We start from the raw sequence: 23,442 nt of genomic DNA on the forward strand, positions 1-23,442 counted from the left end.
ACACACTTGCTTTGACCCCGGCTTCCCATCAGCATTGGATTGATTGAATTACAGTGACCTCAGTCATTTTTTCCATCAGAGGATAAAATCAAAATTGAGTGAGTGAACGCTCATAAGACAGAACTCCATCTATGTATTTATTTCTACTACAGTTTCAAAATAAAATTGCTCACTAAAGTGAAATTGGATCAATAACAGTTCCTTTATTTACATTTTATTTACATTTGGACTAAAATCCATCGTAGAGACAGTAACAGAGGGGCCACTTAGACATATACAGTGGATTGCAAGGTAATAAATGTAACCACACAAATCATATAAAGTTAAAAAAGCGTCAACCAAACATGCTCTTGATAATGCATCAAGTTTGGTCTCATACGTGTTCAGCCTTATATTCCTCTATCTTGGATAAATCCCTGGTCACGTTTTACGGCGCCGTTTCTCCAAAGCGGTCGATGAAGCAGCCATGTTTTCCCGGGAGCGAGCGGTCCGCTTTTTGACAGACGTCAACTTTGTGACACTGTTCAGAAGAACATTTGGTCAATTTCAAATAGGGTACTGGGAAATATGCAACATCTTTCCTAAAAGACATATCCTGAAGACGACAGTTTTATTGGATCATAAGCTACCCCCAGCAGATGCTTAACTGTTTTGCGGTAAACAAAAAAGAGCCTTTAATTACACGACTCTGCAATAAACATTTAAACGTTGGCATTTACTACGTTATGTGCAATATAACAGGCCGGTGTATATAATAAGCGTCACAGTTGATGTTTACGGTCCAACTAAACATATTTTAAAACACAGACTTAAAGTCTAACGGTTTAATGCTATCACATGAAGGGAAAAGCTACCAAATAGCAACAGCTATTTTAACACATAATGGTGGAGCAACACATGTAAACAAACAATATAACAATACTAAGTGACATATCTATATATTTGTCCTCTGCATGAAAAAAAAAATAGAGCGAGCTCACCAAGTCACTTACAATAGTTATGCAAAGTAAGTTTAGAACTATAATATGCTGACGCCCAGTGGCTAAGTTGCTCACAATAGAAAGACCCGCAATGAATTAATCATGATGCACAATCTGTTTAATTCTTTACAGTCTATTTAATTCTTATTGCTATGTTTTTATGCAGTACTATTTCAAAAATGTTTATTGCAGCAGTAATTGTGACAACGAAAAAAAAAACCTTTCAACAAAACTTCTGTTCTACTGCTTGATAACACTGACAAGATAGGAGATGAAACTCCAATGACAGCAAAGTGATCACCTATTCTTTATCATTTCTATGGTTCAAATCTATAATCTTATATTTCTTTGAATAGAAAGATTAATAAGATTAGCGATAAATGTAGTCGACTATTAACTAACCGAGACTTTACGAACCTATTGACATGAAACGGCTTAAATTAAGCAGAAACTCTGCACCTATTCAATCCAGGTGAATCTGTGCTTGATTAAAATGCTGCTGGGGCGACCGAAAATTATTGCCATCTAACTCTACTAACAGCCATCCAATTTCGTCAAAAGCAAATTTATTACAATTTAACTGGTTCCTCGTGTGGTTTAAAACCGCCCTGCAGAGATAAGAAATGTATGCCAGCTAAGTGAATGACGATTACTGATTCCTTCACACACGTCTTCCAATAATTCCCATCCTTTCGGCGACAGGGAGGGAAAACTACAAATTTAACCTACAGAAATAATTTCTCAATTATTTTCACACAAGTGGTGAAATGTCATCTTGATTATTATTATTATTTTTTTTAAATGAGGTCAATTCAACTCAATTGGACTCATTTATGTCATCATGCTGATCAAAAATAGGACATACTGGAATATTGGCGACATTCAAAACACCTTTCTAAAACTCTCGATAAGGATTTGAAGACGTTTGTGCTTACGGGAAAATATCCAACGGTGGGGGGAAAAAAAATCAACAAAATCATGGTATGGTGTACTGAACTGTGCCACAAAAAAGGGGGAGGAGTCTAATTGTTTGTGGATAATGCAATTAATTGAGACACAGTGGATGCCACTAAAGTATTTGCCGATATAAGGTAAAACAATTTTCATGGTCAAAGTTTCCAGCAGCATTAGTGGACCGCCTGACAACACATCGGGAGCAAGTCGCCCAGGTAACACGTCTGTGAGACAACCGCCAATGAGTTTCAAAGGCCACATGTGGAACCTCTTAAAGCTCACAAGGGAGGGGTAAAGATTGAGATCAGCTCACAGCCTATGACAAGGTGTCCCATGTCTCTTTACCCTGACTTTATTGGCAGGAAAAATAGCATTCCAGCACTGGAATTTGGGTCACAAGTCCACGTGGCGAGTGGAAGCTGGAAAGATGACGGAGTGGGTTAGCGGACGGGCAACGGGCCGATATGCAACGCTTGAGCGCCAACCACGACAATCTGAAATGTGGAGATTAAGTCCTTTTCTTTCCGGCTTCCTTCCGTGGAGTTGACATGCCTCCTCCACACCCAATCTGCAAGTCTCCACTTAGTCTGAAATTATTATTCTGAATGTTTAGCTTAAAAACAGAAGCTTGAAGCCTAACCAACTGTGAGAACGTGTGAATTTTATATGCACGTTTCCTCAGGAACTGAATTCAAATCCAACTTTGGTACAATTTTACATTCAGTAAATACAACACAATTGTTAAAAGAAAATCTCAATTTTAATTATTCATAATGATTTTTGCAAATTATGGGGTAGCTGAGTTTAGCCTGGGTTGTTAGTACAAGTTAGAGAGTCTTTGGCACATCTGCATGCATGTAAACGGACATCTTTGGAAAGCATTTATTTTCAAGAAAAATGTAAACTACTGAAATCATACCTAAATATTTTGGATTAGAGTTTGTGGTGTATTTAGTAGCAGTGTGCAATGTTGTTGGTTTTTTTCTAGCAAGTGTTTGATGGATGCTTGATGTCATAACTCAGAATAAATTTAAGTATCATGAAGAAAAATCGAAACAATGACAACTAGATTTGATTTATTTCTTTTAGGGTGGAAAAGACTTACTCGTTTATGGAAGGTTCTGGTGCACAGATGTCTGAAAGTGAACTGAAGGTAGGTGGGAAAGAATGGAAGAATGAGAAAAACAGTTAATTTTACTGATAATGTGGAGTTACTGTGGCAACACAAGGCTTTCATAAAGTTTCTGGATTGGACTGCACTGAATCTAAATTGGTGCCAGATTTTCACACTGAAACTTATAAAAAATGTAAACGTCATACTATCTACACACGGCTTGAAACGCTTCCCTGCTGCTGTGATGAAGTGATTTTGCGCATTTTCAAGAAACATCAGGAGAAGATGAGGAAATGCAAGTTGTGCGCAAATATTATTTTCCGGCCATGACTTGCATTTGAAAGACTTCTATCAAATCCCCCGCCAGCTCTTATGACTTACAGCACACATCAGCACCCGCAAAGGAGAGCAGACACATTTTGCAGTCAATTTGTGGTTTCGCACTTGGGTGCAAAAAAATCCACCAAGCATTCTGCCAGCCATGCCACACATCTCTCATAGTGCGGACAGCCAGCGATGTCCTCAGGTGGATCACAAGTTTAAAATTCAGGCTTTAAGGGGAGTTTTGGGGGGGGTGTCAAATGTAACCTCATGGAAGGCTCACCTGCTCACTGACACGTCACTGTACGTGGAGCTGTTTGAAAGAAAAATGTCTCTGGGAGAAAGCTCCATTTCTTCCTCTTTCTCCACATTTTTGATATCCAAGGATACCCTTGATTTTGCAGCTTCAGCTGAAGAATACAAATGATTTTTTTTAATCACAGTATCTGACTTCATGTATAATGTTTGTCATCAATTTATTGAGATAGTATTAGGCGTGTTATAAAATCGCAAGAAAAGGTTTTCACCACTGTAAATTAGCATTAGAAAAGGAAATCGTGACTAACTTTGGGCAAATTATAAAAGTGAACATAGTGGCATTTCTCACCCTTTCCAACTCAATTACATGGCCAATGTGTCACTGAAGGGAAAGTTCCAAACCCTTCAAATAATTGTGGAGACCTTTATCTGGAGCTTTACAACCTTTGTAATGTAAGAGAATACCTTAAGGCTCCTCATACCTGCCGAAGGCGATTGCTCCGCATCCTCGCCTCCCGCCGCCTCCTTTATCCGAGTCTGCCTGGTTGTATCCAGGCGACCACGAACCTGAGCAACGAGCCGAGAAAAGTCTCTGCAGTGCTGCTTCCCTGTGAAGATAATGAAGAACGAGAAAGCCATTTGGACTTGCGTGGTAGAGTTCACTTGCTAAGCCGTCGGGGTCAATCACGTCATTGGTGGCAAAATGTTGATTATTATGGCTGTGGTTTACAACGGCAATGCATCACAGATTGTTTTGTCACTCGCTGCACTTTCCAGAGCCGATGATATTGTTGAATAAGCAGCTGTTGATTCTGCAAATGATAAGTGGCATGTTTTGACAAAAGGCTGCAAGCTCGCACGAGCGCTTTGCAGAGTTTCCTATCTGTTATGCAGGCTGTGACTCACCCACATCCTCCTGTGATGAATCAAGGGGTTATCACGCCAGTGTAGCTATTATTAGAAGCATCCTTGTGTGAGTCACATTCATTTTTCAATTATTTTCAAAGGATTTTTTCGTTCGAGGTTCTTGTCAACATGACGGCTAGCCGGAAAACATTCTCCAATGGTGCGATCCGTGTTTGACAAGGGTATAAAAAAATGGACCCAGGTCAGGTTTTACTTTAGTTTGTTTGACTTTGGGCTAGTATTGTGAAGTTACAAGGCAGGATTGGGTGCGAGGTGTATCATCAAAGATTTTTTTTTTCTTTAGCAATTGAGATACGTAACGCCTGCAATTTTTTCCTCCTCGTCTGACGGCAAAATGAGTGTTCTTTGCAGAGAGCTTCAAAGGAGAAGCTGTTCTTCGGCTCACAAGAGGCATAAAGATCTACTGCTAATTTTGCATTTTATTGCAATCGAAGACATCTTCCTGACCCGTTTCATTGCCTACTACTCGTATTGATTCCCATGTAAAGTGCTCCCCATCAAAGTATTTTTTGTATCAGTTTTTTTTTGGTAGTAAGCCTTTAAGGCTGTGAAATATATTGGAAAGGCTATATATGGACCAGTACGGTATACATCTTTCCCAATAATTTCTTTTTATGTGGATTTTTTTTTTTTTTTTAAATCAGACAGCAATCTTAATGTTCAGTTTTGCAAAGGTCAATGTTTTATACATCCATCCATTTCTTGTATTTTTATTTATTCGAAATAGAGCCAAAATGTACTAGATTCATTTGATTTAACAGAAACCCAATTTATTTTATGATTTTTTTTCATCACAAATACTAATATTTCTGATGTTTTATTTGGCCATACACACCTTGCAATTTTGTATCCCATTAATTACAGTAATGAGCAGTCTGTTGAACTTTGGCGTCGGGCAATTTAGAGGACTTTGAATTTTGTTTTGATTCCTTGTGCAGTGCAGAAGCTGTTTTGTGTGCTGTAGTAATCACACATGCAGTTGAAATAGATGCAATTTATAAGACATCAGAACTGACAACAACTGAATAACAAGAAAATCACTTACTATATGTTGAGTGAACTTCCTCAATTTCCTCCTCAGAGTGATTCTTTGAGATAACCATAATCTGCACATTTGAAATCATCATTGTTAAAATTTCAAAACATTACATCATGACAAAAATGAAAGGAGTCCAAAACAGATTTCCCAGGGAAGACATTTTAACCAATGAACTCACAGGTTTGGCCTTATCACGTAGCTGATCTTTGATTCTCTCCGTGGCTTCCACCTCTTTAACTATTTCTTCGACTGTTGAGAAATGACATGCTTAATATACTTAATGATGCTCACGTCAAGCGTGCTTTAAAGCAAATCCAGCTACGCTTCTCAGAATCCCTTAATCTTCTCCAGAATAGAACCAGAGTTACATGTGAGATTGGCGTTCCTATGCTTTGAAGGCGTTCTGTGCTTCACCTGATTTAGGGTTGAGCGAGTCACACTGCGCATTGTAAATATGCACAAACTCCTTGTGCCTTTTGATCATCTGATCTCGGGAGCCTTTGCCGGATAGGTGGCATTCCTTGAGCCTCCGCTTCAACTCTTGCATGCTAAGCAGGTTGTACACCAGCTTTGCCATCGGGCGCTTCGTCTTGCCAAGCGAGCTGAGACAAACAAACATTGGAAATCGGTTAGCGTAATCGGCTGCATGCGTGTCACAATATAATTATATTTATGATATCATCATTCCTCACTGTGAGCTATTTAATTTGACAGATATAGTCCGATAAAAATAATACCAATGAAAACATGTTTTTGGTATTTATAAAGCGTTGGAAGCAAATACTTTGATGATGTTTTATAGTTTGAATTACCTCCTTAAGCTTTCCTTCTTCTCTCCGCTTGCGAGACACATGTCCAGATGTTTGTTGATGAACGGCTGGGACACACTTACAGAGCACACAGGGCACTCCACTAAAAGAAGAAAACATTAATTGGACTCGACATAAATTCCAGCCAAAAAAGAAAATTAAAAGTGAAGTAGAACATTTGTCATTTGCACAGTATCTGAAAAGTAAATACTCCATGTTTTCAATTTCACAAATAATAACTTCTCTATACACAAAAAATCTAATATGAATAAAATAAATATGATACAATTTACTATAAAAACAAAACTTTTAATACAGTAGTTTAATACCATTCAAAGGGAGAGTGGATCTGATGATAACACCATCAAAGCCAATTTCCTTTTCAATGTGCACATCTTGCACTGCCAAATTTGGAAGGTGACTTTGCAATGTATCAGGTACCACTTCTTCGTGCCAAAAAAACAATCTCTAAGTGTGCCAAGAGTTCGTATTATCTGCCCTGTTCAGGTTCACAGCAGTGGCGGTTTCAAGGCTTGATCTCATGGCAGCTATGTGAACCGCTACACTACTAATGTCTTGCACATAACCAGGTTGCCGGTGTTACATAACTGACAATATCAGAAGCGGCAACCTTGTGTGCCGGAGATAAGCTTTACCTTTCATTACGGGCTTCACATCTGTTGGTGGTGATGAGGATGAATGCGCTATCTCTTCCTCTGTGTTGTTATCGTACAATTTTGTGTCCTCCTGCTGTGCTCCTTCCCTCACATCAACGGGTTCTTCCTTTACATTGGTTGAGCAAAGGTCGGTGTCGTCCGCACAGCCCGTCCGTCCAGTCTGGACAACTTTGACAGGAGTCTTTCTGGGCCTCTTCTGGAAAAAGTGACTCACAACAGAACTGTTGGACTTCTGGCCTTTGTCTGTGGGTGATTTGCATTTGACTGATGCGGGGTACTTTTGGGATATTGGTGTAGAGTCAAAATAACTTTGTGACAATTGCTGTCTGGAGAAAAGAAGAAAGCACGTGTATGGAATTACAACAAGGAAAAGAGACAGGAGAAAATAAAAAGATAGTTTTGTGAAAGCTCTGATCTTCAGACAAAAGCACAACAATACAGGATTACATAAACATCAAATATCCTGCTCAACTTTTCAAGTCAATGAGTCGAGGCCTTTAATGCCAACTTTAATGTTCCTTTTCAACGGACCATGAAAAAGGCGACACTTTGTCGCGGATCTTGAAAAGGTGAGAGAAAAACACATGGCAGCAGGGCCATTACATGGCAATAAAATGGAACCAATGAGGTGTGCAACGCTCCGTTTGCTATATTTAAAACTTTATATTTGAACTCATTGTGCCCATTAGTCTTGACTGACACGCATCGGACGTATACATGCACGTATGCACCTCCAAACTCCAAACAAGACATTGGAGAAACTCACTAAGTGGACATTATGTAATTCTTTATGTGGAATAGAGTACAATGGACACAGATATTCAAAAGTTTTCTTGAAAGTCAAACAAATGTTTGTATGACATTAAAACATCATCTGAGTTTAAATTTGGAAATGAACACATCTTTTTTTGGTTCCGCTGCGTTGTCTATAATGGAGTGAGACCTATCTACGTGTCACATTTAGCTGAGAGATGGGAGAGTTCTGCAACAGTGCAATCAGTCTCGACTCACTTTAAATATCCAGTCGTATGAAGATAACCAGATTTGCAGCAGATTCTATCAACAGTTCATTAGTCAGTGGCAGGAAGTAGATGGGGATCATTCATCAATTTGGGACAAAGTAAAGAAACACTTCAGTGCAATACTGACACTGTAGTAAATAATATTTCAACTACTTGCTAGCCCTAAATTGCAAAATATATTAACTTGAGGCTTCCGTTGATCTGATACGCATGTTTACGAAAACCTACACAAGCACGAGAAGAACATGCAAAAAATGGCAAGACCACATTCCACCGTGCTGCCAGAATACGTTGCATAAATACCACATGTGTATTTGAAAGTAATTCCATGGGGAGTGTATCACCTCATATAGAGATCGTCACCTTTTTCTCTTGACAGAAACACATTTTCAGGCACTCAAGCTGACAGGAAATTAAAAGACCAGTTGCGTCACGCGCCGGGTGGTTCATTCGGTATCAACATTCTGAAGTGAGACCTTTGTTGCAGTCTTGATAACTCTGAGGTGATTGATGGAAGAACAATGGTTTTGCGGTAACAAAAAAAAAATTAAAAATGCAACGTCGTGAAGCAAGCTCAGGCAATTTGTTTTGTTTATTAACTTGTTTGCTCAGAATGATGCCCACTAATGAAAGAGATTATATTTATTGTCAGAACAGATGCTGACAATGTGGATGTCATAAAAGTGTTTTTTTTTGGCTGGATACACAATTAGCTCATACTACGAGGGGTACCAGTCCTACTCACACCCCTAAAAAAATTCAAAATTCAGGCAGTCAAAAGAGTACTTGTTCAAGAAAAAAATAATTCTAATTTCAATTAATTATTTTTAATTATTAATCTCTCAGCCTCAACTGTAGGAAACGTTTTTATTAATTGACTTTAGAGGTACAACATCATTAAGTGATTCATCCTAAAATTAATGATGATTATTTTTGATAATCGAATAATCGTTCAGACAGCTTCTTTAAAACAGATCTGTGACAACAGACCAAACTGCTTCCTAAGTCAAAGTAAGTTTTTGCTTTTCACCACAGAATATTGAAATCAATCTTTATGTAAATTTGAGCATTCAAGCTTGAGTATTCAAAAGAAAAATATGCCAGGCAGACGGAGAAAGTGAAGCAAACCATGTGGTCAGGGTCAACGCTTACTTTAAAAATACTCGTCAATTTCCTTGAGAGCAGCAGCCTGCTGACATTGGGGCCTTAAAGCAAACATGAGCCGCAAAGCTACACAGCATATACAACAACAACATACAATCTTACGTAACCTCAGCTAATAAAAACAAAATCCCCAGTGAATATGCCTTAAATCCTTTGTTTTGAAATGAATTCCAGGACTGGAATACCTGTTTGTTTTTCTTACACTTTCTCAAATGCAAATTACTAAGGATGTGGAAGCCAGGAGTCGGGAGATAGGGGAGTTTATGTCACAACTGGATTAATGTTGCAAATAAAGATTCAGCTGAAGAAAAAGATGCCACTTTAGAAAAGAAGAACAGCAAATGCGACTGGCAATAACAACTTCATTAAATTATGATGTTAATAATATTGTCACCACGGAGACAATCGATCATTCTGGCGACACAACAAGTGACTGGTTAATGTTTTAATATTGACAAATTAGTGGCACAATATCATGTGCCTGTTTTTTTTAATGAGTTACAAACTAACAGCAAAACTTTGTAATCCGATTTCGTACATTGATTGCGACAGTAATTGGGGTAAATTATGAGGTCTGTTCAGTCCTCGAACACAAATAGCACACGACAAGTGCTGCAAATATATTGTAACTTAATGAGAAGACTAAATTTAATTTAGCAAAGGATAGAGTGTGGCCATAAATGGCATCACAAATAAGAAGTTTCAGATGTTGAACTTCACACAGCAGACCTCAGAAGACCTTAACAACCTTTCCAGTTTTTTACATCATCCATTTGTAAAATGAATTGCTCTCCACTGCATCATCACTTTTTTTTTTTTTTTTTTTTGCTGTAGAGGCAGACTGACTTCTCGTTTAAGCATCATCACATCGGCATAACGCCAACAAATTTTATTGGATCTCAAGTTTGCTTACCTTGCAGCTTGAAAGTTTACAACCAATTCATCCAGTAAACGGTTGTTTCGTAGATCTTGTTCCGTTGCTTGCTAGTTGAAGAGGAAGTAAACGTTGAATAACAGAAGACAGATACTAATAAATTGTGTTACAAGCCCAGTCAAGGAACAAATTGAACTTATACATTATTAAAATTTTATTCTGTCCAATATCTGAATCAGCCTAAGAAGGTTTATACCAGCCAAGGCCACGTTATCATTGTGGCACAAAAAAGTATAGCGTAAATAAATAATTTCATTAAGCTCAAAGATTATGTGAAGTGGTTTGAAAATATTTTTTAAGGCATATTTTTCGTGGAAATATCAAAAATTGGTGCTGATGCACTTTGAAGGTTCTACTGTACTTTCAAAATTGGGGGGTTGGACAAACAGAACAGATAATAGATAATAATTGGAATGTTTTTCAACATTAGATCACGTTTCCTTGATTTAGTTATTTTTTCTTTTCTAAAGGAGGAATTACAGTTCATATTGGTTAATGAGATTCCTGAAAAATGCTTCAAACTTACCATATTGCAAACTGGACAGTGAAGCTTATAAGAAAAAAATTTGCGGATGCACAGGGAGCAAACTGTGAAAAGAAACACAGACAATTCAACCACAGATAATTATAATCTTTCTCATACAGTCTGTTTCTGTCTAGCAAGCCATCTAATGATTGCAGTTTTGTTAAAGATTCAGAAAGTTATGAATGTTTCAAACTCGCATTGAAAAAAAGTTCACTACTTAAATTCTTAAGGTGACCAAAACAATTCATTTACGAAGTACAACTGCCGTACTTACAATTGTGAGAGCATTCGGTCATCATTGAAGTGTTGAGAAAATCAAAACAAATAGGACATCGCAGTAGGGCGTCAACGTTCTGTCAAAAGGGGGAAACATAACAAAAAACATGTCAGGTATTAGTTACTTGTCTGTTATAACATGCAAAGATATGACTTGGCACGAAAACATGGTTCGGATCATAATTATAATTGGTTGTATGGAGGGATAAACAGACTGGATCGCAATTGTTGTGTTAAGTTTCTTACTTAATTGGAGATTACGAATCCAACGCCAGAAAAGCTTGGCAGTACATATCTTGTGCACCTTATGTCAAATAATCTTTGGGTGCAACGTTAGCTGCTGTGATCAACTCACAATTTAGCCAACAAGCTAGCAAAACAAACACACACGCGCGCAAAGTACTGACAGCAGCTCAAACTTACTTTTAAAGCCACCACACACGGTGGGAGATTATTTTCCGTTTGAAAGGCCATATCGCATCGATCAAACTACCGCTGCACCGTATCTCGGACTTTTGATCGGTTTCACAACAACTTGTCCCGCTCGAAATCGAAAATCCGGCAACGTCATTTGACCACTTCCGCTAGGTCAATGTGTCTGAACCAGGACTCTGTGTCGAAATATTATCGTGATTGTATGCAGTGATGTGGAACGAGTTCGAGTCACAAAGAGGGCTTTTTATAATAATTTTTTGAATCAATGGATCAAGGTATGAGCATGCAGTGCATTGTGAATTGTAACGACTGTGTTAGATCCAATTAAATTGTGAATCAAAACAGCACTTAATTATTTGCGTAAAAACTATATTTATAAAGTCAGGGTTGGGTAAACATTTGAGCTCGGTGGACACGTGACTTTTAAATTTAACAATTCTTGAGTTACAATTAAAAAATAATAAATGAGACAAACAGAACAGTCCAGCTGTGATTGAGTCAACACCTGGAAAAATATTATTATTATTATTATTATTATTATTATTATTATTATTCAAGTAATTTGTACTTGAACGTGTTTTTATGTTGTCTGTGGGCTATTTCTTGCGGTATTGATCACGTTTCTGCAGCCATTGGATAAATAGAAGTGGTTCTTGAGTCTTTACAGCTGCACCAAAGAAACAAAACAAACACACTCTTTCTTGTTAAGTACTGTGTCATTGTTGAAGTCTCCTGGAGCAATTTACTGAATCTGTACTAAACCCCCGGTGGCTCCTGATGCTGTGTCGTCAGTATATAAATTACGAGAGTGTTGTTCTGAGTATCTCAAAGGTAGATAAAAGCAGCGGACAAGTGAAAGCTATTTTACCATAATTGTGGGAAATAAAAGGCAAAAAAGACCCCCATGGACAACTTCAGCTCCAAAAATAACATTGATTTGTACAGCAGACTTAAAAGGATGTCGAGGCAAGTTGCAATGAGGTCCCAAATGAATTGCCAGCCTTGCAAAGACATTGGATTAGATCAATGGAAAATGAGTTGGGTTATTGCATTGAACTTCAATCAAAATTGAAATAATGTGAAATATGCACAGTCAAATCAGTTTCAAATAGTTTGTCAAATCATGAAGGGAAACATTAGTTTTCAATTCATCTCAAGAATCAGCCAATAACCCCTTTGGTTGCGTGCGTAATTAATTCAAGCCACAAATAAGCAGCATATTTTCCTTTACTTTCATCTGCATTTTAATAAGTGTAGCTTGAAAATGCTTAGTACCAATTGGGCATTTAAAAAAAACAACAACAACACATGATTAAGGCACACTTTTGTAGAATGAAACACATAATGTTAATATAATAAATAGAAATGACAAAATAAATCCATCCATCCGACAGGTGTATTTCATTTCCATTTGATCAGACTAAACATGTCATTAAATAGCTTTTGTTGTTTGTTATTTGTCTCACAGTTTTCAAGAAAAGCATAAATCAGCACAAAGAGATTTCACAGACAGAGCCATGAAGTGTCATCTCAAAAAATTAAGCCGGCTTCCGGGAAAACGTCCTGTTCGGCTGCACTTAGCTAAAGCCAGGAATGTGTAGCACTTTGATGTGAATGGTATCAAGCATTCCACATAAGAAATACGTCAAATAAACATCCACTTAACTTGGTGATTTCTTGCAGCTTTCTGCATTGTTGAAATAAAAAGCCTTCGCGGGGGCAAACAATGTGTTTCCACTTAAATGTGCGCCCAAAGCAAGTTCTAGCGGCACACCGTGGATCAGTGGAACAAATTCATTAACTTTCCTACGCCCAGGGGACTGGAGCCCTCACATGAAGCCAAATCCAGACAACCTTAGATTATCTGTGAAATACTTTTGAAAATGTAAGGTCATTGCATGCCAACAACATGGAATGTCGTATTGGGAATTCAATCACTCAGTCCATATGAGGAGACTCCTAATGAAGCTGTTTGCAAGTTAGTTATGATCCGGTCTTGTTTTTGTATGCAGTGCACAGGTGTGACTTGCATGCGGCTTGGCCGGAACCGGAGCAAATGAGTCCCAATAGATGAAGCCAAACATGCATCTGGAATGAAACAACATATGTGCTGATTAGATCATGATGCTTTTATGATGTGCTTTGTGTCTGTTGCATCGTTTGTTTACATGATCTTCAACATCATTAGCAGGATGCAAATGACAACAAGGAATCTTGCGATCTTTACGATGGGGAATGGTTTGAAAACAAGCATGGAACATCGACAAAGCCAAACAGTAAACAAATATTAATTGAAAAAATTTGAAATATGTGCTATTCCTCTTCAGTTCTCTAGGTGGCGGTAATATCAATACATTGAGGATGCTCACACACACACACACACACACACATTTTTGGAATATGTGAGGAAGCGTGGAGAAAATAAATAAAAAGAGCGAGACCAAACTGCATGTAGGGAAGTAGGGAAAAGCCATTGACTGTGAAGGAGGCATGCTATCCAAATCTTTTCCATTTCACCTTGAGAATTATATAAATAATACATAATTCTAGAGTCACGTACAAATTAGGAAGCACAGATGGTGCAATCATGTTAACTGAGCGCTTTATAATGAAAATGCTAGGTTGTTTTCATCATCACACGGTTTATCACTTAATGGGATTCACCTGAAAATACAAGCCACTACTTACCACGCAAACATGCACAAGGAAATGAAATAAATGATATAAATTAAACATGACTTCCACTTGTTTACACGATTTCATTGTGATTAGGCAAATGAATAATCACCCGGCTCACCAGTTGGCCCCAGGGGGCCCATAATTGAAGAGAAACACCATGTTGATGAGGTCAAGGAGGTAAAGGTAGAGGCAGGAAGTACATTTACGATCATTTTGTTCCACTGTGACTTGCGCTAATTGATTATCCGTTATTGTTCTGTTTGCGCTGGTTTTTGTTTTAATTATGGAACAAATACAGCCAACGGCAAGGCCTTGTTCAACCATTTTGACGAATCATTGAAAAGTAACAAAAAACAATCTTCCTCAGGTTTCCCAAACATATATCGCCTTAATTGAATGCATTCAATGTGGAGGTTTCTTCCTAAACAACAACAGATCTGTGCTCCTTGGGAGAGCTAAGCTGTTTGTTGGGCATGTTGTTGTTTTTGTCAGGTGGAACAAATTGGATTTTGTTAATGCTCTGTCACTCTAACGAGTGAACTTTAAAGGCAATTTCTAAGAGAGATGTAATCGTCTAATTTATGCAGGATTCCGTTTTCTGAGCATTGACTGGATTGTTGTTTTCCAGGTGCTTTCACTAAGCTAGACACCCTCGCAGAATTCTATACATTGTATTGATGTGTGATCGCTACCTTGTGGCCACAACAAAAACTGCATGCTAGATCTCAATAAAAAAATTATAAAATCTTTTTAGTGATCGATTTATTTGTAAATTTTTATACCTATATGTATAGCCTACCTTTAATATTTTCTATATATTTTATACACTGTACTTTTTGTTCTCGATTGTTTTTTTTTTGTGGAAATGTTTAGTACTGTAGTGTACATTGTATATAGAAGTAAATAATTCCCCAAACAAGACCATTGAGCATTAATGGTTTTATTTGGATGCACATTTTTTTCATCCTCTTAGTGGTAAGGTATATCACAGGTTTCTAATTAACCAGACACTCACCACTAGACACACAATTAAAGAGAAGATTGACAACAACTCACATTCCATCATCACAAGACAGGCACAGTTGTCTCTCTAACAGAAGTGTTTCGTAGTATTATTATTATTATTTTAATTGTATTATCGCACCAGCTCCGCAATCGAGAGAAAATGACTTTTTACATCACACGTAGAGAAAACACAATTGCCTTTTAAGCTCTACAAGCAGGAACCCTCATTCGTGCGTTAGCCAGCAATACTGCAATGTGTTTGCTTTGTTCAAGAAGGAAAAGATGAATCTATGGCTCAGGCACAGCACAGACACGTCACCGGAAAAACAACAAGATGCAATAAATATTCTGAGAAAACTCTACTGAATTTGCTAACCAGTAGATTAGGTGCATAGTGGTATTTAAATCTATTTTTTTATCTTTCACTCAGCACGGGAAAAACAGTTCATAATGACCCTGGACAAATTATTGCAAAAAGAGCAATTGAAGGTAATCATAGAAAAGTAACATTCATAATAAATATGACAAATAATATTAAAAGAGTAATACAAAACTTTAAAAAAAATCAATGCAGTGCACAAAAGGCACTCTAGACATCCATTTGCACATAGCTGTATAAATAAAACTGACAAACAAGATTCTCCTGTATTTTTTGTGGTCTCTTTTGAATATTCTCATATTTTGTACATACAATTTTATAGGTGCAAAAGTCATGTTTGATAAAGACACACATAACTAAAGTACAGTACAGTATATCTTTTTACAGGTTGCGTAAAATGGACTGCTGATGACAAGGCAGTACCATCGACAACCAGCAGGGAGAGCCGATGCCCAGTATAACTTGAGAAAGGTGGGGATGTTCTATTTTTGGCAGTACTTGGTAGGAAATCAAATATTTTGCTTTGAGAAAGTGCTTCGTTTGCATGCTTGAGTATTGTACATTTTCCTGTAAGCGGATTTAGTGATCAATATGAGGCCAGGTAGAATCAAATAGTTTTGAGTCAAGGTTTTATCCGCCAAAGCCAATCATGGTAGCATTTAATCAATAGTGCTGACATTACACCAGAAAGCATGCAGTACGACTTTGACTCCAGAGTTTCTATAATAAGAGATAAGTCATTACACTTCTAACAAATTAGAGCTGAATTAACAACTGCTGTATCATTCAGAAGATCTTTCACGTTATTAATAAATTGAACTTAATTGATAGTGTGGTGCTGTGGGTCCTCTTTGTAACGTCTGTGTTGTACTTTTGTTTTCGATGTAACAAATCTCTAAGTAGAACACGAGACATGGCATCAATCCATTTTGCTTCTCCTCACCCATGTTGCTCCTCACACTCAAGTCTTCAAAGCATGAATGTTTTTGTCCTACAGACGGAAGATGGTGCATGGGGAGAACATACAAACTCCACACAAGAAGGAAGGAGCCCACATTGGAACCCCGATCTCATTACTCCTCCGTGCTGCTCTGAAATGGAAGTTTTTCAAATGAAGACTTTTATGAAGACTATGACGGTGAACCCATCCAGTCATCAGTTTAGTACAGCACACTCAGCAACTGGATTCAAACACGCACAACAGCAGGTTTGATGATTTCACAAAGACAGAGAATAAATTGAAGATGATTACAAGGGTTGTTTGGTTGAGATATTTTTAAGTTCCCTTCATGTCAACAATCTCCCTTTTTGAAATTGAGTCTGTACAAAATCAAAACATTTAGAAAAAAAAATCCCTGCTATATTTACATATTTGAGGATTCTAACAATTAGTGGATTCATTAGTTGCGTCTTGTCATTCTGGTCGCACATGCCGGACAGTTGTTGTTACAGCACATGCACCACTGTCCGCCTCCACCGGTTTACAAACACATTGTCGCAAATGTGTTTTTCTCCCTCAACTCCCCAGTGTGCCTGAACGTCTTCACCACTCCAAATGATGCATTCAAACTGCACTGGGGAAAATCCAGTTGTCCATAATCTGACTCCATGGATGCAGATTTTTGTTAGTTGTTCTTGAGGTAAAAAGCAGATACATATGCATGATGCTCATGCATGTGTATTGTTATAAAGAAGGCGAAGCTTGAACCTATCACACCTCTGCAGCCCTCTCCCCATCTGCATCACCATGGCAACCTTTCACTACAGCAGCTTCCTACAGATATGCGTTAAGTCAGGCAGAAAACAGAGATAAAGCATCAGTTTGCCACACATGGCCCCGAGCGTTTGAAGCCAAACGATGTCTTCAGGAAATTCCCCTGCAACTTGTTTTTAGTTTTAAAAAAAAAAATCATACTAGCAGCTCCTCTGATATGAACACTGCACCTCAAAATGATACTTTCTTTTACCCCCTCCTCCCTCATCACTAACTGGAGTGGAGCATTGTGGCGTATTGATCACGCAAATAAAAGGCTGCGTTGTTTTCGAAACTAGGTCGCCGAAAATATTATTCAAGAGTTGCAGTCCCATTTCCAGCCCTCTTATTTGACCTTCGCTACATGGTGCCAGATTTGTCAGCATCGTTGGCCACATTCATACCGGACCCGGCCGCTGTGCTGTTACTGGGAAACATTTTATCAGTGGGCGTTACAGCCGGGCTGCCCACCCCAGAAGAACCAGAACTGCTAGAGCGGTGCTGGGTGGGAGGGGGACGCAGCGGCCTCATGGGCGGCGGGCGCAACTGAGCGCCGGCGGCGAGCCGGGCCGAGAGCGTCGGCTTGAACGTGGTCATCATCTCGGAGGTGGAGCTGTTGCTCCGGCGCATGGCTGCATCTGGGTCGCGGATCACGATGGTGTGTAAGGGACTGCCAGGTTCTGAGCTAACCGGGTTCTTCAAGGGCTCCAAGGTGTCCAAAACCACATCGGGAGCCTGCTTGGCTGAGTTCTGCCGCTCCAGCTCACGAAGCTCATGGAGCGCCGTGGTCATGGTCTTCTCTATGTCCTGCTTAAGGCAAGAACAGACATATGAAGAACATAAACACAGGAAATAGCAGAGGTGCTAATTGACATGCCAGCCTCACATCAGCCAGAGCCTCGGCTTCCAGTGACTTGTGGTCCCCAAGGCTGCTATGGCGAGTGGCCCCTGACACGGGCCTCAGCGGATGGCCCTCGGGATAGACCTTCCTTTCTGGATAGTTAATATTTCCGGAACTACCAAAGGTCCCCAGTCGCTTTTTTTCTGGGCTTTCCAAACGCGCCTTGTTGACGGACATCTTGTGAGGACTGCTGGGACAGGCAGCGGCCCGCGGAGGAGTGTCGGGTACTCGTGTTGGACTCTGAGTGTCTGCCCCGCTGCGACAGCGAGGAATGGCTGCTCCGTCGGAACGCAAGCGAACCCTGCGGGGAGGCACATTTTGTCACAGCAAACCTTAGCTGCTTAAAAAGAGAAGGGGTTGATTTCACTGACCTGCCCATGACGCCTCCAAAATTGTAATCGGGTGATTGTTCACATGGTGAGGGGCCGTCGTTTTTGGAGGAACTTCTTTCATCCAGTAGTGGCCCACTGCTGGCTTCACTATCCGCTTTCTGACTGAGGTTATCTGAGAAGGTATCATCCCTGAGAGAGTAGTAGCGTGTTAGTCAGGATGGGTTACAGCATAAATACAAAGTCAACGGCTAAATGGAGAAAGTTACTTACACATCTTGCACGACGATGTATTGATGAGGGATCAGCCCATCCACGCCGTTGTGTCGGCCCTCCCACCAGTCCTCGGATGCACGGTGATAGAGAAGCAGAGACGCTCCCTTCTTGAACGACAGCTCTCTCGGACTGCGGCCCACGTAATCGAATTTAGCGATGGCCTCGATTTGTTCAACCTCTGAAAATAATAAATCAATACAACAAAAGCAATCAAATACAATACGAGTGTCAAAACTGAAGGTAGATGTGATTTTGAATCGTTACTTAATATTCCAAGAAGAAAATATTTTTAGCCTCCTCATATAATTCAAGTCATTTTAACACCAAATACCAATAATGGAGGCGTATCAAATGTCAATGCATTTTTCGCATCCAACCAGTAGAGGTCAGTAATAGTTAATTAATGCTGCTCCCATCTCAGCAAATATTAGGTCCCAAATGATTTACACCATGGACAAAAAAATTCTAAATGAAATAAAAAGTTATCTGTTCAATAAATATTTCGTATTATAATCGTAAAACGTTGTCCTAAGAATGCTCAAATTAAGAAAATATACAAAGTTTTAAATTTAATTGTTGTACTTTATCAGTCTCTTGCCACCAAAAAAACAAAAATACTAAATCATACTAAATAATGGATGGACGATGGAATCATTTTGGTATTAACTGAATCTATGTTAAAAATAACAGTTACAAAATGTGCAGATGTTTCAGAATGATCTACATCAGACAATCAACATTTCCAGTCATGTTGAACAAGAGATTTTGAGACATGAGGTTGTTATTGAAAGAGCCCCTGATAGAATCATGTCCATTATGCAATTTGTGGATCCACGGCACAGAGGAAAAATATATTCTGCAAAAGTCCCGAGAGAATTGCTGATTCGAACAAAGAGCGGGCAAGCAGAGATGAAAGGAGGGGAGTGAAGAATAAAAACAGAAACTCATGTCAAATTCAATCATATTTACCACTAGGGCTGAATTGACAGTTTAAATAAAAACATTTATTGCTAAGTACAAAACAAACATGCAAAAAGTTTTTTTTCCCTCAACAAAGATAATGTTATAAATTAATAAAAAATACAGCATGGACATTTTAAATGTGGTAATCTGCTTTTACAATGTTGTGTTTTCACTGGCTAAATAAAATCGTCTGGGTCTGAGTAGATAAGCAAAACACCTCCATCACTTACTCATAGCCAGCGAGTGAGGATAAGTGATTCAGAAAATGGATGGATGGAAGGAAGCAGTATAAAATGCGGAAATCTTGAGCAATTAACAGTGACGACTACAATGGCGCTGACCTTCATCACTCGTGTGTGGTTCAGTTCCATTGTCGGCTTCATCCAGAGTTCCTGGCTCACTGTGAGGACTGTCACTGCATAAATTGGACGACATTTAAAAATGTGATTTCTGGTTACCTATGATGTTCTGACAATTCACTCACCAGTATTCCTCTCCTCCAGTCATGCATTTTTCATAGACCGGGCCGTCCAGTTCCCGTAGACTGGGAAAGATGACTTCATTGTGTATAATGATAGTCTTGATGACCTCGTTCACATGCGCCTGGCATGACACCGGGTCCTGGCTGTCAGGAATGGGCATCAGCGTGGGACCAAAGCAGATGGCCAAGTTGTATGGATCCATCATGTTCTCGTCACTGTATTGGGAGAGACTGAGGCACAAAGAAAATATGTCAATCATATCTCAGCTGACATGGAGATCATTTTATTTCAAATACTCAGATTGTTTGGTGCTGGTTGGAAAGATTCCGAATCACCTTGAAATTACTTATGATTTGAGCTAGAACTCACAGCTCACCCTAAGTCACTTGACACATCGGAACATTGTAAGCTTTGACCACAGCCCAGTGCACAAAGCAATGTTCATAAAGATATGCTTGGATGCTTTGGCCGAGAAGAACTTAAAACGATCTTGATGAAAAACTTCCCAGATCAAATTTATTCATATCAATCATATAAGTGTGCAAAGAAATGACTCATATGTAAGAACCAAACTCACTGATTGAGAAAAGCGAAAAGGTATCTCATGACAATGATGATAGTCCGAGGCAGCGTCACAACAATCTGCTGGATGTGACGTGCTCGCTCTGCTCCCGACTCCAACTCTGAAACACAACATTAGGCCACATGGTAACAATTTAAAGCCAGGGTCCAAGAGAATTATTTTCACCAATTTAAATTGGTGAATCAAAACAACAAACGGTAAATCCGTCAATATGTTGTCACACTTTATTTTATTTATTTTTTTCCGTCTCCATATTGCACGTGACATTCCTGTTTGTACCGAGTGACACTATTTAAGCTAGCATTTTTTTTTATACACCCGTCTTGCCTTCCAGCCTGTGACACATTTATCACACCTCTCTCTCTTCCTACTGGCTCTCTGCTAAGTATTACAGAGGGAGCACTGGGGTTCGGATTGCTTCCATATGTTGACTTCTGTCGCGTCAACCGAGAGTCTAGGAAATTTTGTTTTTCCCCTTTGGCGATTTTGATTGCACACAAACACACACGGATTCAGCCGCTCTGGCTTTGAATTGCGTAGTGACTCACTGATGGTTGAAATGAAGTCCAGGAAACGTTCCTTTGGGAAGAGGGAGTTCTCCAGGCCTCGGAAGTAGAGTTTAAGCACTCCTGCCACTGAGTTGATATCGTGCTCATTGTGGTCATCTATTAAGGGATCTTCTCCTGATGAATCATAACAATCAAGCGTTCAACGGCTAATGAGCTGCAGGAACATTAATCGTAGATGACATGATGATAAGGAGACTCTCACCTCTTTCAAATGAATTTTTTATATCATTCACTTCCACCTGTGATCCAGGAACTCGGAAGATGCCTTGCTGCTGCAGGCCTGACGGGAAGATATTGCAGAAAAACAAACATGAGGCGTGCAATGTAATGTAGACCTAAATGGAGATATTCTATTTTTTGGTTCAGGAGCGGGCCTCTCTGTTAGCCGCCAGCATGTGGTTCCAGTTAAAGGGCTACTAATCAGTTTTCTGGAGTTTCATTAGGTCCAGATTCAGGGAAGAGGCCTGCAGGCTAGAGCAATGAGCTGAAGACAGATGTGAAGGTAGACGGGGTGGAGCTATAAAAAGGTGGGGGAAGGGGGTGGAAGACAACAGAAAGCATAGACTGGTGCATGCAGGGGGGGGGCTATCATAACTGTGTGTGCGTGATCCCTTGTTACGAGCTTGTCGAATCCCCGGGGGAGCAGGTCAAGCCCGGGCACCCGCGGCTATATACGAAGCTACAAACACTCGAATGCGTCATACGAGAGTTCACAAACACACTTTACAATAGCTTGTCTTTTATTTGATTTCTTTTTCAGCCTTAGAGACATAGCACGACATGAGCCTTACCATAGAGGTTGATGTATCTGACACAGCTCTCAACCACGAGAGGAATGGCTTGACCTGAATCCTAAAATAAGAGGAAAATAAATTGTAGTCTATTTTTAATTGGAAATAATAAGAAATAAGAAAAGCAGTTGGATGCTTCATTCAAGCCAGCTGAAGCAGCAGCAAGTAGTCTATCACAATTGGGAAATTTGATTTGCGATTCTCAGTGGCCACAACATTAGACACTTCTGCATAAACATACATATGACCTATGAGAGTTGTCACAGTATTCGAATATGCCCTACTGAAGTGCTTTGACTTTTTATATTTATTTATTTGAGAATATTAAAAATATTTTAAAAAAACATATACAAGTAAGGTGTATTTTTTGTTAATTAATTAAGCTTTTTTTTTAAGTCATCATGCCATTTCATTTTTTTCTTTTTTTTTCACAATCACAAACATGATTTAATTAACACATCTTTGAGTAGACTGAACATGCTCTCTACTAATCCAATAAAAATTCGGAGCCCATTAGAGGTGCACCTAATGAAATGGCCAGTGAGTGCATATTCTCAGAGAGGTACCTGGATGCGAGCACGGGCATTCCTTCTCCCTCTGACAAAAGCAGCATAGCACAGTTGGGTATAGCAGAAAAAGGAGGGCAAAAAAAGCAAACAGTTAGACAAGCAATCATGAGGAATGAGATCCTCGTGAGGTTAAAGAAGGTAAAGCGTAAGGACTGAACAACAGGGGGAAGCCACACGTGTGCAGTGAGGGACAAAGCAAGATGTCTCCTTCCACCCAAAGTGACTGCATTTGTGAGGCAGAGACAGTAAATTGCGTGTGAATAAAGAGACGGCTGACGGCCGTTCCGCCTGCGCTGGCAGCGCCGCAGAAGGGAGGAAGAGGATTAGAGGTTAATCAAAGGTTACGTCATGACGAAGGGCCGCGGCAAGGCGGAGGAACAAAAGGCTCAAATGAGGATGAGCAAGAAGATGAAAGGCTGGGGCTGCCCCCATTCCTCGGAGCACAAGAGGGTACCTTGACGAAGGTCTCCAAATTGCCATTAAACAGCTTATGGTTATAGACCGAGCGTGGTCTAAGCTTCCGCATTTTCTGGGGTTTAGGGGGGAGGGTGGGGGGCCTGGGAAACGAAGGACAAAAGGATCATCATCGCTATAATATTTAGAAACCTCAAGCTAAGACGGAATATTTACAATTGGGGACAAAGAGGTATTTACACAAAAGTATTTTTTATTAATCGGCTGTTACAAAACAAATCTTATTGATTCTATTATGTATATAAGTCCATTG

The 23,442-nt window shown here is 39.4% G+C and overlaps 2 protein-coding genes and 1 long non-coding RNA gene across 5 annotated transcripts in view; 1 reads left to right on the forward strand and 2 right to left on the reverse strand.

Moving 5' to 3' along the window:
- Positions 1 to 178: 178 nt before the first annotated feature.
- rad18 (RAD18 E3 ubiquitin protein ligase) lies at positions 179 to 11,626 on the reverse strand. Of its 2 annotated transcripts, XM_088389604.1 has the most exons (13): positions 11,425 to 11,625; positions 11,000 to 11,078; positions 10,726 to 10,787; positions 10,179 to 10,249; positions 7,059 to 7,405; positions 6,406 to 6,505; positions 6,008 to 6,195; positions 5,772 to 5,842; positions 5,600 to 5,660; positions 4,110 to 4,235; positions 3,653 to 3,779; positions 3,040 to 3,081; positions 179 to 520 (listed from the first exon to the last, which is right to left on the reverse strand). In XM_088389604.1, the coding sequence occupies exons 1-13, from the start codon at positions 11,473 to 11,475 to the stop codon at positions 421 to 423; spliced, it is 1,425 nt and encodes a 474-aa protein (XP_088245730.1). In that variant the 5' UTR covers positions 11,476 to 11,625; the 3' UTR covers positions 179 to 420. The 2 variants fall into 2 exon arrangements, with proteins under 2 accessions (XP_088245730.1, XP_088245731.1); XM_088389605.1 differs by lacking the exon at positions 3,040 to 3,081 and having other exon boundaries at positions 11,425 to 11,626.
- Positions 11,387 to 16,737, forward strand: LOC148390722 (uncharacterized). The gene is made up of 3 exons (XR_015861293.1): positions 11,387 to 11,711; positions 15,887 to 15,970; positions 16,497 to 16,737. It is a non-coding gene; the product is annotated as an uncharacterized LOC148390722 (long non-coding RNA).
- The window catches only part of srgap3 (SLIT-ROBO Rho GTPase activating protein 3), a 32,419-nt gene continuing 24,016 nt past the window's right edge, over positions 15,040 to 23,442 (reverse strand). The window contains exons 12-22 of one of the 2 annotated variants that reach the window (XM_088389602.1): positions 22,713 to 22,743; positions 22,147 to 22,207; positions 21,558 to 21,635; positions 21,335 to 21,469; positions 20,781 to 20,886; positions 20,206 to 20,433; positions 20,063 to 20,136; positions 18,756 to 18,936; positions 18,525 to 18,674; positions 18,139 to 18,454; positions 15,040 to 18,059 (exon numbers count right to left, since the gene is read on the reverse strand). In XM_088389602.1, coding sequence (XP_088245728.1) covers positions 17,613 to 18,059; positions 18,139 to 18,454; positions 18,525 to 18,674; positions 18,756 to 18,936; positions 20,063 to 20,136; positions 20,206 to 20,433; positions 20,781 to 20,886; positions 21,335 to 21,469; positions 21,558 to 21,635; positions 22,147 to 22,207; positions 22,713 to 22,743 — 1,807 coding nt within the window. In that variant the 3' untranslated portion in view covers positions 15,040 to 17,612. Of the gene's footprint in view, positions 18,060 to 18,138; positions 18,455 to 18,524; positions 18,675 to 18,755; positions 18,937 to 20,062; positions 20,137 to 20,205; positions 20,434 to 20,780; positions 20,887 to 21,334; positions 21,470 to 21,557; positions 21,636 to 22,146; positions 22,208 to 22,712; positions 22,744 to 23,169; positions 23,273 to 23,442 lie in introns of both variants that reach the window. The other variant, XM_088389601.1, reaches the window with a different exon arrangement.

This window comes from Syngnathus floridae, chromosome 11 (genome assembly GCF_059516105.1).
Source record: "Syngnathus floridae isolate MCC-2025c chromosome 11, RoL_Sflo_1.0, whole genome shotgun sequence".
NCBI classification, from domain to species: domain Eukaryota; kingdom Metazoa; phylum Chordata; class Actinopteri; order Syngnathiformes; family Syngnathidae; genus Syngnathus; species Syngnathus floridae.